Genomic DNA, 18,747 nt, shown 5'->3' with positions numbered 1-18,747 from the left:
GTTTTAACCTTGCTATTGCAGGTATAAGTCATCAGAGTCTTATACTGTTTAATACAATGCAGAGTGGAGACAATTTATGCAAGTATTCTCAGATTTTGGCTAATGCCATGGATGCATAGAAGGGCCCATTATACAGTGCAAATCAGTTAATTTACGGTATTTCTTCAGTAATAATCACTGCCTTTCTCCTCAGTCCACATCGCTTACATGCAAACATGTTAATCCTGAAATTATGAACTCTTAACAAATGCCAAATCTCTCAACGTAATCTAGACAGATCAGGCACAGGTGGGCCAAACACAATATAAAATATAATCTGCTCAACTAAACACATCTTTCAATTGTGGCTATTTTTAAAAATACTAGAGATACTCTGAACTCTCATCATAGCTAAACTAACAATTATCAGCGTGAAGGGAAAATGCATGAGTGACCTCGTAACATAAATCACAGCCACTATCTGAGAACAATGATTTGGAAGAGTACTTTCCCTCTCACGCATACTATCTTCCATTTTTAGTTGATCTAACATAAGTTACCAGTACTAACAGTGACTTTTTTCTGCAAGTATTCTACAGAAATGAGTACCATCATGATTCAGGTGAACTGTGCAAATTCTGATTGCATTTGATGTTCAAACACAACAAACTGTTTGTGTTTCAAACATAAAAAAGGATAAAAGTTGCTACAGCAAGGAAGAGTAAAGAGTTGCTACAGCAAGGAAGAGCAAAGAGTTGCTACAGCAAGGAAGAGCAAAAAGTTGCTACAGCAAGGAAGAGCAAAAAGTTGCTACAGCAAGGAAGAGCAAAAAGTTGCTACAGCAAGGAAGAGCAAAAAGTTGCTACAGCAAGGAAGAGCAAAAAGTTGCTACAGCAAGGAAGAGCAAAAAGTTGTACAGCAAGGAAGAGAGATTCTTATATCATTAAAGATCTCAGAAAATCAGAACAATCCAGTATTTCCATGAATGATGTAGTTTTGAATCAGTACTCGCCTTACATTCCTTAGTGTTTCTCTACCTTTCACTAAAATTATTGAAGGGAAAAATACCAAAACAATGCCATGAACAGAGAAACAGAGTAGGTCATGGAACATTCCTTTCCCCATGTCCGTTCACTCAAGTGACATTAATTCTCATACTTCCTGTAGTATTAACTTTTCCTCTAGAGTCTGACCAAAAAACAAACAAAACCACCATACCCACAAAGACAAGACGGCTAACCTTTTTAATAGTTTTTGTCTGAACACTGGTAAGGACTCCATTCACTGGATCATACACTGTCACTTTCACATATGGGTCACTGGGAGGGGGAAAGAAAGGTAAGCATGCTGCTATATACCCTTTTTTGTCAGCATTATTAGCAGTTGAGTTTTAAAAGGCTTAAATTAATAGAAGCTATGAAACTAGGAGTTACAATTACTTTATGAACACCATACACATTTGTATTTACAATCATTTTCTGAATAGTTTTAGAGGTAAAACTAATCTAAACACTGTTACTGATTATGACCATACTAGCTATGCCATTTTATATTCTGTATATCACTAATTTGATTCTCTCTCCTCCTTCACAGTTCTTATTTCATGAGAGCAAATTTAATAAATCCTCATGCATTTCAACAAGACACACATGAAAAAAATCAGCTGTGATTGAAAAAGCTTGAAGTATTACATCTCGTTTTTAACAATTTGAAACACCTGGAATTTGAGGTACTTCCTTGAACATGCAGTATTTTTACTAAGTTTCACAGAGTTTGAGTTTAACCTGAATTTTTCTGTTAATGAAGTTGTCCTAATATGGTTGCTTAAAATGGCCTCAGACTGCCTCAGATTTTTTTTCTCCTTCCTGTGGTACAATAAACAACAGATTATATGAATATCTACTTTTCATGAACAGAGTCAAGGCATTCAATTGCTCAAACAGACTAGTAACAAAAGGTGACCAAGACTGACCGCCATACAGCAAAAAAAGCATACGGTTTCCACATATTTAAGTTATTATGAGAAAAGCTACCCTATTTTTGTTTAAAGTAAAAAAATTGCACGTGAAAAAAAAAACTGAAGAGAGACTGGCTTTAGGGAAAACATGAATATCACAAGAGGATTTTTTTCTAATGCTAAACTGATGTCACACATAACAATTTTGCTAGTGCTAGAATAACAGCATTCCTGTACGTATGCCAAAGCAGCTGATAGCAGAACTAGTTCTAAACCCATCAGTACTTTTCTAGACCTTCTGTATACGGGCCAGAAGAAAAAGTAGCTTTAGTAAAAGCTGCATGCTGCCACTTGCCAGTTCTACAAGATCCTACAAAGTATTTCAATTACACAGTCTGATCTTTCCTACGGCAGATGTTAAGCCACTTTGATTGTTACTTCCCTTATACAGATTGTTAACTTTTAAATTTGTACATACCCAGTCTGCAGCCACTGGCATGGGTTTACCACATCTATAGAATTGATGGATGCTGTTCCTCTGCATATAATTTGAGTTGGAATAGTCTTGTTTTTACCAGTGTTTAGTGTTGCGTACATTCCAAGTCTTTAAAGCACAGATGAGACAATTTTGACTATACCTGAACTCTTGTTATTTTAGCTGCAGTCTGCCTGAGGTAAAATATATACCTGTATCTATCCTCCATGGCAGAACTATTTTACCCTGCAGAGAATTAAACCTTCCCACACATTGTTTTGCCAATGCATAAGACCTGTCCAAGTAACTCTTCGGCAAGAAAACAATTATCTTCGTGTTTACATAGCCTCTGATCATTTTATAAGGTTACCAATTAAAACAGTTCTGAATTTTTGAAAAGAGGCACAGCAGGATTTACTAAAATCTAAACAGCTGTGGAAAGAAAATAAAGAAGCAGCTGTCCTTTAATACATTAACGACATATATTCTTACCTGGCTCCTAAGATATCCTTCTTGGCCAGGCCAATTCCAGCTATAACCTTCACCCTGACAATTCGTGTGTTCTCCTAAAATACAAAACAACATATTGAAGATGCATTCAGATTTATTTTTCAGATCTATTTTTAATTTATAAAGCTAAAGCAATTATTTGCATAATTTTGAACTTACACTGAAAACTATAGACCAAGTAATGCAGTTTCTTTTTCTGATAGAAACAGCTCTAAGTTTCAGTAGCAAATTTATTCTACCTTTACCCCTTCTGAAGTCTTATCACCCTTGTATCCACATATGATGGCAGACACAGAATCCAAAAAAATTGATAAGTCAGTACAGTAGGGTTTGGGTTGGTTGGTTTTTTTTTTAATTAATTTTATTTTGTTTCTCAGTGTTCTAAAGGAGTGTGATTTTTATTTGAGTTAGGGTGCTTAATCCCACAGGACAGGATTGTTAACCCAGCATACAACTGTTCCTGCCAACCTTCTTTCCCAAATTCTCAATTGTTCTGGCAGCAGCAGTCACCATTTTCCCCAGCAAGCCTTGCAATACACTTGTATCAGACTGGATGCAGTACGTATGTACCGCATAGCGCACATATGAAGATCTTCTCCTAGAGCAATGGTAAGAGCAAGTTGCTATTGCCACAATTCATACAGCCCAGTGACTTCTACCCCTCACAGGTGGGAGAGCATCTGGGAGCAGCTTCCACGAGCAGTTCCCGTGTTTCTCAGCAGGCAATTCTTAGCTGTCTTTTCTACAGAGTAGGCAAGGACCTTTGTGAGAACATGCTCTGAACAGCATAGCAATTTTTGGTGCGCATGGGCATAACCTGTTGGGACGCAAGGAATGGGTTGCCATTTACATCTCACTAGCCATTGAACTGAGTTGCATTAAACACTCAGACAAATGCATATGGACCAAGCAAGTTTTCACCTAATAGTATCTCGGCATTCACCAGAGGGTGGGAAACAGACTTTGACCTGATAAATTTATTTCCTGGGGGGAATGAAAAGGGTATCAAATTTATCAGAAGAGATTAATAAAGCAGTAAAGAACTCTGGAAAAAGGCAAAAATAAAGAATTCTTGCATCTATTTTTATTTTACAGCACAGAGAGGCCACACTCAAAATACTGGGATTTCTGAAATGACATGTCAGCAGGGTATGAGATTTTTAAAAACCAAAAAACTATTTCAGTTACACATTATTCAAATTACAGCTTCACAGGAGTGACATAAGTGATTGCACTCCTCCTGTTAATTAATATAGCTGTGCAGAGTCTTACACAGCTCATCTGATAAGCTACCGAATTCAAGAAGGGGAAAAAAATCCCAACAGCTGTGACCATGTCAGAGGAAGAAGACAAATGAGCACTGTTTCTCTGGAAAGCAAAAAGCTTTGCAGATGAAGGACTGTTTGTAGACAATGGCTAGTCAGAGACACTTGTGAGAAAAGCTGATCCAACCTAGGTGGTTAAGGAGTTAAACAGATACCAAGAGCAATGGGTGAAGCAGCAGATGTTGTCCCTGGGGCCTTCCTGAATTCCACATATGTTTCAAAGTGCTTTCAAAAGGAGACCGGTAGGAAGCACTCAGAAAGTTTGCTTTATCATTGGTCTCCTATATAACCACAGGGCTGGACTCCCTAACCAATACCAATTAGAGGGGTTCGTAAAGCTAACGGAGAGAATTGCACGCTAATCCTGAGGCAGAGACTACTGGCTAACAAGGTAAAGCTGAAAACAAACCATTAAATAAAAATAAAATCTAAAAAAAAAAAAAAAAAAAAAAAAAAGAAAAAAAAGCAAGTTTCTCCCCCCCTCTATAGTTAGAGGTGATTGCCAGGGGACCGAGATGAGCATCTACAATATCCACTTACTAACAAAACAGTCAATTGGCCAAGACAATTCCAGCCAAATCACAAGTCTATCTTCCACCTTCACCTCAAAGAAAGTTGTCTCCTACTAGGAAATCTAATAGTTCAGAAAATAAAGACCTAACAACCAACCTCATCCAGCACTGACCACTAGTAGGTGTCCTAAGCTTTCAAAGTACTTAGTCATGATGAGGCTTTAAGGCACATAACGTTACCAATATGTTTTATGACAGCAAGTGAACTGACCAGATTTAAGAAAAAATAAGTATAAAACTATGTTGGCATCAAATTAAGAAGAGCCATTTGTTAATATTTTTATATATCACAAATATCCACCCCGTCTTACATTCCAAAACAGTGTCCAATTTATCTTCTATCAATTACTTGGCTTCAGTGACATCCAACATCAGCGAGTTTTGGAGGCTACTCAAGCTGAAGAGTACCACGTGTGCATTTCCGCTCTCACTGAGCACTTCTGCACTTCACTCAGTGCACCACTACCCTCTCCCAACAAGAGGAGGGTCCTCAGTCACAGCCCATGGGACCCAACTGACAGAACCCAGCTCAAGAAAATCTCACCATCTCCTTCTCAGAAAAAGACAAAGAGCAGATGTTGCTGTAGGACACACAGCCCTAAGACAAATACCTTTTCTTGAATACCTAAGCATCTGCATTTAGTTGCTTAGACCACAAGCTTTTCTCAGTTATTCAAACATGAGAAAAGTAAAGACAATTAGATACTTTTGGGCACGGGCATCTCAGAGTCAGGCTTAACAGGGCATCAATGCAGTTCACAGGGACTCAGGGGAGATCCCAGAAATAGGATCCACATTCCTCAGATCTTAAAGTTGGCTTAATCATGTGGTTTGTTTACTTGTATCATAATACAGATCTGAATTTATCTGAATGCTATTTTACAAAAAGACAAGTTGCTTTGTATGTGACCTCAGGAAACTAGAAGCTGCAAACCTGAGGCTGGCATGCTGAAGGTTGACTTAAACATGCCTTGCTGACAGAGAGAGTATTATTTGTTTGGGGTTGGTGCCAAACTAGGACAGCTACAGGATTTTAGTTAGCCCAGCAAAACAACTAAGCAAGCTGACATCTGCTTATGAACTGCCATGTAGAAATATCCTTCTAGATTAACAAACAGTTTAAAAAAAAAAAAATCTGAATTGTTCACAACAATCTTCCCCACAGATCTCCTTTTTCACTTTCACTTTTTCCACTAACCACTCCCACCCACCAAAAACCCACCACACACCTTTCTGTGTAATTTTTAAACTGATATGTGATACTGAAGGGTCCACTTCTTCCTTTTCCCAGCTATAAAGACTAGAAACTTCAGCGGGGAAAAAAAAAAAACACCACACGCTAACGTGCAAGGACAATACTTAATCACAAGAGATTAGGTTCCCCGTTCTCTGGTCACACTAGTGTGCAAGGCAGATCAGGAGAAATTCAGACAGCTCGATCCAAACGCAGTCAGAAGTGCCTTATACTGGAAGGACCCATTATGCTATGACTCCGCACATCCTGAAGAGGCAGAGAGGCCTGCTGACAGGATACGGCTCTGCGCTGTGACCATATGACCTTTTCTCCCCACTCACTGATGACAGGCAGAATTGCTAAGGAACTGCAGCTCACAAAAGCTGCCCCAAACACACTGATCTCAGACAGCGATGAACAGCCGAACAGTTCCAAGACCGTTTGAAGCTAATTTCATGCAGCCAAAGATTAGGCAATGCAAGCTCTGCACGGAGACAAAGCATCAGATACTTGATTCTGGCATCTACAGGGAACAGGTTCAAAACCAAAATTTCATGGTTTCAAAGGCAATTTTGAACCTTTTCTTCTTCATCCACCTTGCTCAAGAGATCCTTATTTGCCCCTTTTGTAGCCACTTGTACAAGAAATGGTGGACCGGTAAGTGCTTCTGTAGATCCACAGGCAGCTGCAGCCTGAGAGTGTTTTCATGGTCTGAGACACACAGGCTGCAGCCTGTACCTCTTCTTTCTATATTGACTGTAGACGCTCTCAAGCTCGGCTTCCTACTCTTTTCCACCACTGCGGTTCTTCCAGTGGCTCTGGTGGCATAGGAAGGGATAGGCACCTAGTCAGTAACCAGGAACACACAGCTACGTCTAGTAGCACTGCAGCTTGTCTAGGAAACTGCTCTCTCAGACCAATTTATCTCCCTAAGAGTCTCTTCCTGGCCATAAATGCCTACCCGTGCTTTTGCAGTCCTGACATTAACTTGAAGGGGTCAGTCTGAATTTATTCCGTCTGTACAGCTGAAGAGACAGAGTATTCACTGCTGCTTTGAACACAATAGGAGTCTTACAGGTTTAATGCCCTAGTGCCCAGCTGCTCTGTAACAGAGATGCACTTCTGAGAGACATGCACACACAACAGCCCATCAAAGGCACCAGCTCTGGGCACAGAGTTGTACATGGGTTGTTTGTATAGATGGAGAAAGCATGTTGAGCTTCTTTTGACAACATTTGACTGCCAGCCACTTTGGAGGCTGGAGGGGGGAAAAAAAAAAAGAAAAGAAGAAAAAGCGAAAAGAAGGGAACACAATAATGGCCCACAACACAGCATCATATACAAAATATAAGCAGATCATTTCACCATTAAAACTGTGAACTGTGAAGCTGTTTCCTCTGAGAATACAAGTACCCCAATATGAATCAGGTAAAAACAGTGTGGGAAAAGAAGTATTTGTTAAACTACTGAGTCTGCCAGGGAGTGACGGCATACAGATGAAGTCCAAATGACACTGAGTGTTTATATCAGTTAGTCTGCTCCTAACAAATTCAAGGATAAATTATTTTTAGAGGTTATATAATATTTTTAAAAGCTGAGGGGTGGGATATGTGGGGGGGGATAAGGCTACCACATATTACAGAGACTGAACTGTCCCAAAATTCTTGGTCTGATTACGTCAGACAAAACATCCTTTACAGAGCTGAATCAGCAAGTTAGTTATCTTATTATGAACTTCCAGGTTTTATCATTATTCTATTGTTAATCGTATTAGTATATTCTAAAGAACATGTTCAAGATTAACTGGTCAAAATAGCTGGGTCTGCTAACACATGCCATTTTCACAATCTCTAACAATGAATCTATTTACTAACAGATAGTATGTAACAAGATGATGAAATAGAAGGTTTCTGAGCTGATAATCAGTAACTTAAACCTTTAAAGGCAATGCCTGCCAGCTTGTGATACATTGAACGGATCGTAACACAGAAATCCTTTTTATGTATGCCTATTGAAATAGTTTTAAAATGTGTTCTCTGCACAGCAAAGCAAGAGTCAAACTAATAAAGTGGCACTTCCAGAAGTGGACAGTGCTTCATTTCCACAAAAGTCACTATGAATCTACCTAGATTCAATGAATATATATTAGGGTGAGAAGTTCTTGAACTGTTCATTTTGGGCAAGAAAACAGCATTTGGAAAGAAATTTCAAGCTTTTAAGGAGTTTAAAACTTGCTCACAACTTTATCAGAATAGAATGGTCTTGCCTGGGTTACAGCTGTTTATAGTCAATGACTATAAAGGACAGGTATTAACACTGTCCATTCTCACCGCCATCCTTCCCAAATTCACATGGTAGGAAAATAATGCTAATGACAACTGGGAGAGTAACTCCTACTTTAGTGCTGGAAGTCCAAGAAAGAGCAGAAGACAGAAGAAAAGGCATATGCAGAAAGGGTGAGAAAGAAGGTGTCAATAAAGAAATGGTTACATGGTGATGACTATAGTACAAAACACTGAACAAACCAGAGAACGATGATGTGTGATCCTCGCCTGAGTCCCTGAAGGCAGACTCCAGTCTGTGAGCATGCGCACGTGCATGTGTACACCTGCATGTATGTGCGTGCAGTCAGAGTGTGTTGCCAGTTCCATGGACTGTAAGTGATAAAGTATTTCCTACACAAACTAAATGTGGTAAGATTCACAACAAGATTACAACAAAGAGTTGTAACTTGTCACCTTACAAGTTTTAGCTGCTGCCTATACCTGAGTCAGGGGACGGGGAAAAAAAAGCTCAAACTTTTTCATTTTGTGTATTGAAACGTTATAATGTTACGCCAGCAAGAGGCATTTACCTTTGCCAGTCATTATTGTCTGCAACATCCAATAATTCAACTATGAATGTATTACACTACTAACTGTTCTCCTTTGCTTGAAGCGGTAAGAAAAAACACATAACATGCTATTGTCAAATTCAGTGGCTATAAAGGCTCTCTCTGATGTTAATGTAAACACTTCAAGTCCAAACAATTTTACAGGAGTTTTCAGCAAGTTGCAATCTGTTTCCCAGGTTGAACAATGATTCCTGATACATCCCAAACCTCCAGCAGGTGACTGACTGGAGTTTGACTCAGATAAACAACTATCATAGAGAAAAAGCAGTTTGACATGTGTAAGATACATATAAAATTCAGATAAACTAAAATAATTACATAACAATATAAGAGAAAGGGTTTTAGCTAGGAGTAGGGTTCTTCAGAGTACATATTTGATTACTATTGAAAAATTAATTTTATTGGCTTTCCTATTTTAATCTTTGGTTCAAGTTTTGGTTTTGCTTTTTCAATATACTTCTACAAAAAAGATTCACACAGGATGTGAGGAAACACCAAAACCAGGATGGTTAATTTAATGTAAAACATAAAATGGTAGTATCTGCTGGACTACTAAACAGCTTTTTTTGAGGAAGCCAATATAAAAATGTCCGAGTAGTCTAACAGAGAGCACACTTTGTAGTAAACAATTGCTCTAGGCAATAACATCCTGTTATTCTTTTGTTGCAGCTAGATAGGTCAAGAATCAACTACCACTAAATCAAGCCAAGAAAAGATATAGTGGCATCAAAGGACATTACAACAATAAAACAGTCAGCAGCATCACCTTTTAAGATTCTGGTAAAATCAAGAATTATATATTAAGGCTTTCTGAAGTTTCATACCATGTCTGCATATAGTGCACAGATAAAAAAGAGAACAGAAAATTCAGCTTTGCCTATGTGCAGATAAGGCAAGGTGAAATAAACATACCAATAGTTTAGAAGTTCAAAACTGAAACCAGTAAATAGCCTGGCCCATTGAAACAGCATAAAAAGGAAGGGATGTTCAACAGGCTAAACGTGTTCTACGTCCCATGTAAAGCAATCCCTCCCATCAATGTACTGAGGTCCAGGAGGTCAGTAGAGGGAAAGGAGAAGAAAAAAAAAAAAAGAGATTATCAAATATTACACAGCGTTCAGCAGTGCACTTTACACAGACTGCTGACCTCATTAAGGAACAGCTATAAACAGCAAGAAAAGTTAGGACGCTTGCATGGGTAGAAGAGCACTAAAGCCAAGACCTTATATATACCTCATATACTTAAGGAATAAGTACTAGCATAAGAGATACACACCATGAATGTATAGTTTCTTTTACAGCATGCTTCTCAAATCTGTGAGACATCTTACTCAAGGTACTCAGCTTTACCCTACTAGTAGCTTCTATTTCAAGCACAAATCATTGATTAAAGACTGACATCATCACACAGGAGGCTCTGAAGCCTAGGAGCAGCTCGGAAACTATGCTGAAAGCTACTTACAGCTACAGTGACTACATATTTCAGTTGAATAGACAGCTTCTTGCGTCTGCCAATTTTAGTAGTTGAAACTGCTGTGTTTCTGTAAGTTAAAAACCCCCTATCTTAGCAAGTTTCCTAGCCTTTATCTCCCAACCAAAAGCACTTTACTTATTTCAAATTGCATTAAAAGTTTGGTTTTTGTTTTGTTTTCTACCTTAAGATCATTAGTGACCATAGAAGTTACGTTTAAGTGTTTCACAACAAAAACAAATTCCTTAATGGCATTTACTGGAGTGATAAGAAGTCTTTTCATCTCAAATAAACCTTTCAGAGTCTGAATAATTAAGGATTTGGCTCTTCCATTACCTACACTGAGGTTAGCACAGAATGTTTTCCCTTAAGCGGTCCAGAAGATACTGACATTCTTCACCCGTCTAACCTTAAAAACAACATTTAAAAACAGACCTTCCTCATATATTATAGAGAAAGAGGTTCTAAGAATTTTCAATATAATTCTTTAGATCTTAACCAAAAAAACTCCAACACATAATTATAAGATCAGGCTAGCTAAGAGCACTTATATATGCTATATTCAGCTTGAGCAATTCCAGCAGGAGATAGATGCAAAGTTGACAGCATGAGAAATAGGCCCAATGAAGTTATTGTTAAAACCTACCATCTCATTTGAAAGAAAGCATTTCCCACAGAATGGTGAGCCTTAGCTGAAGGAAAGTAGTTCCTGCAATATTCAGACCTTGCAAGTGTGGCAGACATATGTTAGGTGACCTCTAAATGACAGTAAGTTTTGTTAGAATCACCAGTTCATTTCATCAGGAGGTGGAAAGTGGGAAGGAGACTTTGCCATCTTGACCATTCCTTCACAACCCAGAGAGCACTCTCCTCCCCCTCTATGGCAACCAACAGAGCTGAACCATTTTTCTTTGAAGAAATTCTCTCAAAGCAAGTAAAGCAAGTTTTAGATTCAGGAAGATTCCTATTACAGAACTACATTAATCAATCTTGTAAACATAATGAAAGTCACTAACTTCCACCTGCCAGTTACAGTCATCTTACTAACTCACTAAAAGAACTTAAACATTAATTGTACCATAGGAGCATTTTGTGTTTGTAAATAAGGAAGTCTCATCCTTAAAGAAATGCTGGATGTTGCTACAGATTGTATTCAACACTTCTGATTGCAAATTAAGGAAAAGATTCAAGAAGATAAGAGTCCACTAATGGAATTATCCATTTGTCAAGAGAATTTTAATTTAACAAAAAAAAAAAAAAAAAAAAAAAACACAAACACACACACACACAAACAAAAAACCTTTCCAAACCAAAAAAAACAACAACAACCAAACCACTTTTCAACATGTGCAACCCAATATCCACAACAGTCACAGTCAGTGTTTGTTAGTTTAGTGTGAAAGGCTTTAAAAAACAAACCAAACCAAACCCAGGTGCATAAGATAACTTCTGGAAACCATCAGATCTACACAAATTATATTGCTGTTCAAAAAAAAAAAAAAAAACCAACAAAAAAAAAAAAAACACACCACAACCCACACACCAACCTACCAACAAACCCAAAACAAAACCAGAAAACCTCCCAAAACCCCAAACCAGCAAGCATCAACATTTCTGCAAGTGTCTAAACTATTCCAGATACACTGGATTCCAGATCACACCTTGCAGGAAAGTCCTTCACAGCCTAGAATAAATTCAGAGCATTTCTGAAGCACAGAGGCATGCATGTCTTTTTTTTTTTTTCTATTTGAGTGCCCTATATAAGAACAGAGTCAGATGGAGCAGACATCCAGTACAGAGGTGCTGGGGAGGCCATAGGATTTGAACAGGAACAGAAGCACTGGGCTGCCTCAAGCTCAGGCGCAAACAAGCCAAACAAAATTACTGTTTTTGTCAGAAGCAATCCAGAGGAAGACTAGTCCATGTCAGTCTCCAAAGTAGTGTCTGAAAGACTTCTGGTCATTGGCATCATCTCCAAGATATAGCAATATGAGAACAGTTGAGGGGTAAGGTGTGCAGAAGTAGAGAAGACAAACCACGTATCCAAGACATTCAGTTCACCAGCAGCAAGCTAAATAACCATAAACAACCTACTCCAGTAGTATATCCTAAAGGAATACGAAATACAGCTAAAGCTGTATTCTGGAAAAGAATGAAATACCATATGCTTATGAGAAATCTTATGCAGAAAACGAACACTTTTTCTACACAGAACAGCTCTCAAGTGACTGAGCAATCTAAAATGGCAAATGCATACGAGTGGGAAGTGCATTTTTGCCTATGAGAAGTTCCCATTACTAGTTTGATCCCTGAAACAGATCAAACATAATAGATACCACAGATGAAGAGGGATAGCTAACTTATATTATTTAGGCAATATAAAAAGAGCTAAGCAAAATAAGAAAGTCCTTAATTCAGGCTGGGAGTGCAAGAACTGACATACAGAAATTTTTAAATTAAACTGGCTATGAAATATATGTATATAGACAAGTGGCACCATTTTAATAAATGCCATTCCAAAGCCCTACAATGCAAGCAGGTATTTTAATAGAAAACAGAAATAAATACATTGTCATTCTGGACAGTTCTTTAACAACTATATTTTTAACCCAGCAAACCACTGAAAAATATAATTCCTTCTGTAACCAAAGAAATAACAGAGTAGCCGAGATATCAACGATTCTTCCTTCAGTCTTTGAAAGAACATTCCACAATTACTGTTAGAAAATGCTGTATCTAGTATTGCAGTCAATTGTCACAAAAACACAGTAACTGGAAAGGAATAGCTCAGTGTCAGAAAATGCTTGATCAAAGTGTTTAATCCACAGAAATCGAAGTCTTAGCAACCTGAAAGTTTTGTATTAGAAAGTCCCTCAGCCGAAAACCCTGTAGCTAAGGACACCCCACCTCAACAAGCGCATTTAAGAGCGCCAGCAAAGTTACCGCTGCTATGACAAAGAAAAGCAGCAGCAGTTGTGTCACTCCGCTCCTGCGATCTGAACCAACACTTGCAACTACATTCAAAGGTAGACGTATCCCAAGTATGCAACAACAGCCACAGTTACCCACTTCACAGGTCAAGACAAAGTCTGCAGTAGTTAATGCTCCCAACTGATTTTTTCAAGCAGCCTGAGCCAAAGAGCACTGTAAGAGAAAGTCTGACCTGGAGGTGGGAAGTATACTTTAAGGCATTTCTTTCCTCTTTAAAAAAAGTTAATGAGAGGATAAAAAGTATTTTTTTTTTAAATATTATTAGAGCTCTTTATTTTTCTATGTTGAGATCAGCCATAGCAAGGTGTATAACCTGTTCATTTGCCTTTTTTCTATATACTATCCTGCAATGTAAAATAATTCACAATAAAAAAAGAATTCAGAAGTGTGACCAGCATTCACTTTTAGTCTAATATTGTCCCTAGAGTATATTCATTTTAGCCTGTTATTGTATATTCATCCTGTTAGAACTTTTGATGACAGGATCATAAACAATTTCTTTCTAAGAGACAGACACCTTACTAAATAAATAAAATTGGTATTGCTCACAAACTATTTTGTATTTTCTCCTGTCTTTGTTTTTCAGCATGTGACCCCAGACTTCATTTTCCACACACTGCTAAGACCCTGCTCTTGAATACAGAATTATTAGTTTTCCCCATTGACTTTTCTACTGCCCATTATTTCAATATCCAACTAAATCATAAGAAGTCCTATGGGTGACAGAAGGATACTCTATCCATTTTATAGAAGAAAAACTGAACCAGAGAAATGAAGGACAACTGCATCTACTAGATTCAGGCACTGAAATTCAGATTCCTAAATACAGCGTATACAATAACCCACCGTATTCACAATAACCTCAGCTACAGCCTCCCTTTCATCCCAGCTTCTTCTTCATTTTGTGTCAGCAACATCATATTAGCAATCCTTTATTAAGTCCAAGTGACTAATATATCATTAACCAATAAATCTGGAATAAACGCATAACTTGGGGGGGCGGGGGCAAAGAAGGGGAGGAAAAATCCACACTCTAATACTGCATTCAATTGCCTCAACAATTAGACCAACTTCTCCTCACATTCCTTCATTATTTTATTTACCATTTATTTACAATTATTATATTTACCATATAATCATATGTAATAGCTGCAACAAGTAAAGAGGTTTTGCAGATAACACCGCTTTCTTTTACCAGACAATTCTGAATCATACCCCAAGCAAATCCATCATGCAGAATGGGTCACAGAGCAGCCCTGGAGAAGCAGCAGTGTGCAGACATAAACTATGAAAAGCCTGCAAAACGAGGGCGGGGGAGGCTTTTACAGAAAACTCCTTGATGCTTCTTTCTATATGATTTGGGTTTCTGACTTTATGTTTTTGTTGTGATTCTGTGTATGCAACCTTCCAGATTTAAACTCTGGGAAGACAAAAAAAGACAATATAGAGAGGCAGAACTGTAGTTTCCATTCTAGTACCCTAGGCAAAAGCAGCTGGCAGCAGGTTTCCTATAACCCTAAGATCATTCATTTTGTCATTTGTGCATGCAGAATCACACATGAAAACTATGAAGAAAACTGAGCAATTTCTTTACATGTGAATCAATAAGCACCAACTAAATACCAAAGTCTCCAATCATGAACAAACCACATTTTTCACATTTGTAACTTGAAAAAGTTTGGCTAAGCTTTTGAATTATGGAAAAAGTTGGATCCGATAGATTTGTTACATACTCAAACTTCCTCCCCCTTCCCACAGCTGTTCCAAAGGAACATGTTCACATTCAAAAGGATGAAGGGAAGATCAGAATTGTTCAATTTTGACCAGATTTCAAAATATTTTCCCCATAGCAAGGGAGACTAAGAAACAACTAAACTGACTGAAGTTTAATAGAGAGCCTGAGGCATGGAATGTTTTAGTCCAACTAGATAGCCTCAAAAAGTTACTCGCAACTGAAAATAGGATCTTGCAATGGGAAGTGCTATGCAACCCTTGCAGCATGCTGTGCTAATCTTCTGTTAGAACTCCTATGCAATACAAATATTAAGATAAAGAAAAAAATAAAAATCATTTGAGAGCTTTATAGTTACTTCTCCAGAAGTAAAGCAAAACTTGAGAAAGAGAGCCATGCCAACAGACTAGGAATAATATTTCATAGTTTTAATAAAGTGAATTCCTGCTAAAGACACAACAAGTGTGCATTGACACAGAGATCATCACTGCCTAGACTCAAAAAGAGCTGATCAAAGACAGTCTTAGTAAAATATCCCGTTGGCTCAAAGACAACGTTACTGACATTTCACACAGGTCAGCAAACAGCTTTCACATCGATACAGCTTTTAGTCTTCCTGTACCTGCAATTAAAAAAATAAAGTGACCTTCTTTCTTCTTGATAAAGTTAACTATTCCATTAATATTCTGCCCTACGCACAAGCCACAGTTACAATGCAAAAGCCCACCCCACCTGTCTACCACTCAAGCACAGTAACAGGTACCTCAGTATCAGCCACCTTCCAAAGATCCACGTGCTTAGGAACTACGACTTCACGATAGAAGCCGCTGTAGAAATCACTTTCAGTTACCCACGAGTTTATCGCAAAAAACACTGAAATGCACACAAGATTTCATACTCTCGCTAACGGCAATGCAGAGAAAAGCACCATCGCTCAGGCCCCAAACTACCTTTTGTACAATTTTAATCCACGCACCGCTTCAGTGGTTCAAATACCATCTGTGACAAAGCCTGAAACAAAGACTTTATTCTTCAGTACTGGGGGAGGGAGCGCGGGGAGAAGAAATCCCACTTTACCCATCTAGCACCGTCACGAGGAAGTTGCCCAACGCACGCGAATTTCTCCGTCTACAGGGGGAGGCTCGCACAGCTTTCAAAAAGCAGCATAGGCACAGGAATGCCGGTGCTAGGAGACACGGCAGCCGCCAGCTTACCGCGCTCCGCGCGGCCGGACGGGGCCGGCGGGGCGGCCCGGCAGATGGTGCGCCGGCCCCGCACTGCCCCGCTCCCGGGCGGGCCCGCCGGGGCCCCCACCTCACCTCACCCCGCCCTTCAGCCCCGCTCCCCCACCCCGCCGCCACGCCAGACCGCGGCGGGCCCGCAGGAAACCCCCGCCCTGAGGGAAAACCCGCACGGCCCGGCCGACCCCAAGGGGAAGCTGCCGCCCGCCATCCGCGGAGAAAGGAAGCGGGAACCGCGGGGGGGCGGTCACAGGCCTCACCTCCTCGCCCGGCAGCCCGAACACTTCAGCAGGAGAAGCCGCCATGGCCGAGCGGCGCGCAGTCCCCACAGCCCCGCCGCCGTGTTTACCCGCCGCCACCGCCCCGCCGCGCGGCCCGCCCACAGCCCCGCCCACGGCCCGCCGCGCGCGCAAGCGGCGGCCACCCCCCAGCACCGCGAGCGCGGGCGCGCGCCCCCCTCCTCTCTCCGGCCCCCCGCCTCGTCCGATTGGCGCAGAAGCCCGCGCTACCGCCCACCCGGGAGGTGCCAGCGCCTCACGATTGGCTCTTTCTCCGCTCCCCGCCCGGAGACACGCGCCGCGCGGGCAGCCCGAGAGGGCGCGCGGCCCCAGGCGGTGGGGCGGGCCGGCGTCTCTCGGCTCCGCCGCCCTTTAGGGCGCCCCGCGCCTCAGGCAGGCGTGCCGCGCGCACCGGGTGAGGCGCGGGGACAGCACCGGGCCTCCGCACTGCCGTGCTCGAGGGGCACCCTTAGCCTGGTCGTGGGGTGAATAAAAGCGTTTTTCTAAAAATTTCCCCTGTGTTTTACATCGTCGGGGTCTTTTCCGCATCCCTGAGGGCCAGACGCAAGTTGTGGGAGCTCTTGCCTAAACCCCTCACGTCCAGGGAACCTTCTGGAATTGCAAAAATTTGGGGAAAACTGAGAGGAAAAAATAATCATTGTCAATGCGCAGAAGGGACCTTGCCCGCTAGGACGAGGTAGTGCTGCCTTCCAGGGTACTGGGAGGAGGAAGGAAGTCCCTGCCATGTAAGGAGCTGACCTGGCATAACACCCAAGCAGGGAGAATGCCAGAGGAGAGAAAAAGATAAACTGTAAAAGCCTTGTCTGAAATCAAAGTGACAATGTTGTAAAGACTACAACTACCTGAAAGGAGGTTGTAGCGAGGTGGGGGTCGGTCTCTTCTCCCACATAACAAGCGATAGGACGAGAGGAAATGGCCTCAAGTTGCGCCAGGGGAAGTTTAGATTGGATGTGAGCAAAAATTTCTTTACTGAAAGTGGTTAAGAGCCCTTGGAACAGGCTGCCCAGGGAAGGGATTGAGTCCCCATCCCTGGAGGTATTTAAAAGACGAGTAGATGAAGCACCTAGGGACATGGTTTAGTGGGTGGTGGTGTTGGGTCGACGGTTGGACTCGATGATCTTAGAGGTCTTTTCCAACCTCAATGATTCTATGATTCTATGACTTTCCATTTTTTCAAAAGAAGAATCTCCCCCCTGCCCCGTTCAAACTCACAAGCGGTATAGCAACATGTTAGTAAGGGAGCATGACAACATTTGGGCTGAATGCTTGAGGTCATTCCCAAATCACCGTTCAGTGGTGCTTTCCAGCCATCACCCACATTCCCATTGGAAGGACCTGGTTCCATGACGTTTTTGTAAGTGGCTTGAATTCACGCTGCCTTCAACAGCTGCCCATGAATCACTCAGGAGTCCGTCCCTGCCCACTGGCCTTCCCAGCCAGCAGAAGACAACAGGAAGAGCTGTGCTAAAAAAAATATAAATAAATTAGCGTTTTTTAGTCTGAGCTTTGTGGCCGTAAGCCTTTCTACAAGCCTGAGCCAAACTCCTCCAGGCACTGCACAGCCTGCGAGTGCAGAGAACGTACCTTTGTCTTAGGATGAACATGTGGAAAATCACGTGTGTCGATAACAACAAACAAATGTAGCAGCACCTGTACTGGCAGGGGACCAGTGTCTTTCGCCATCTTTCAGCTCATCCAACCTGGCCTCTCACAACCTGGGTGACCTACTTCTCTCATCACCCGATGAGAAACTCTACCCTTTCCAAAACAAGCACAGACCCAGGCTCAGCTCTTTGGACTGTGCCCCAAGCAGATCACGAAACACTCAGGTAACTAACACCTCCATGGCAGGGCTCAGGCAAGCCTGTGCCAGTTATCACGCACACTTGCACTGTCCTCCCAGGGCTAGCAGGAAGAAAGGCAATCTCAACAGCAACATCAGTTTGTGCATGCTCCAAAATCAATGTAGACTGATGATGCAACCTATGAAATACCAGGTGAGTGTCTGAGAAACAAAGTGCCATTCAGGCAAGTGTCTTCATAGTCATGATCATCTATGAATATGAAC

General features: G+C 40.9%; 1 protein-coding gene across 2 annotated transcripts in view; it reads right to left on the bottom strand.

The window, feature by feature from the left end:
• Window positions 1-16,708, bottom strand: part of NEDD4 (NEDD4 E3 ubiquitin protein ligase) — a 64,808-nt gene extending 48,100 nt beyond the window's left edge. For both annotated transcript variants that reach the window (XM_076347702.1, XM_076347703.1), the window contains exons 1-3: window positions 16,641-16,708; window positions 2,904-2,977; window positions 1,220-1,298 (exon numbers count right to left, since the gene is read on the bottom strand). In XM_076347702.1, the coding sequence (XP_076203817.1) occupies window positions 1,220-1,298; window positions 2,904-2,977; window positions 16,641-16,685 (198 nt within the window). In that variant the 5' untranslated portion in view covers window positions 16,686-16,708. The remainder of the gene's footprint in view (window positions 1-1,219; window positions 1,299-2,903; window positions 2,978-16,640) is intronic.
• Window positions 16,709-18,747: the final 2,039 nt, after the last annotated feature.

This window comes from Aptenodytes patagonicus, chromosome 10, assembly GCF_965638725.1.
Source record: "Aptenodytes patagonicus chromosome 10, bAptPat1.pri.cur, whole genome shotgun sequence".
NCBI lineage: Eukaryota > Metazoa > Chordata > Aves > Sphenisciformes > Spheniscidae > Aptenodytes > Aptenodytes patagonicus.
This window is presented reverse-complemented; position numbering and strand designations above follow the sequence as displayed.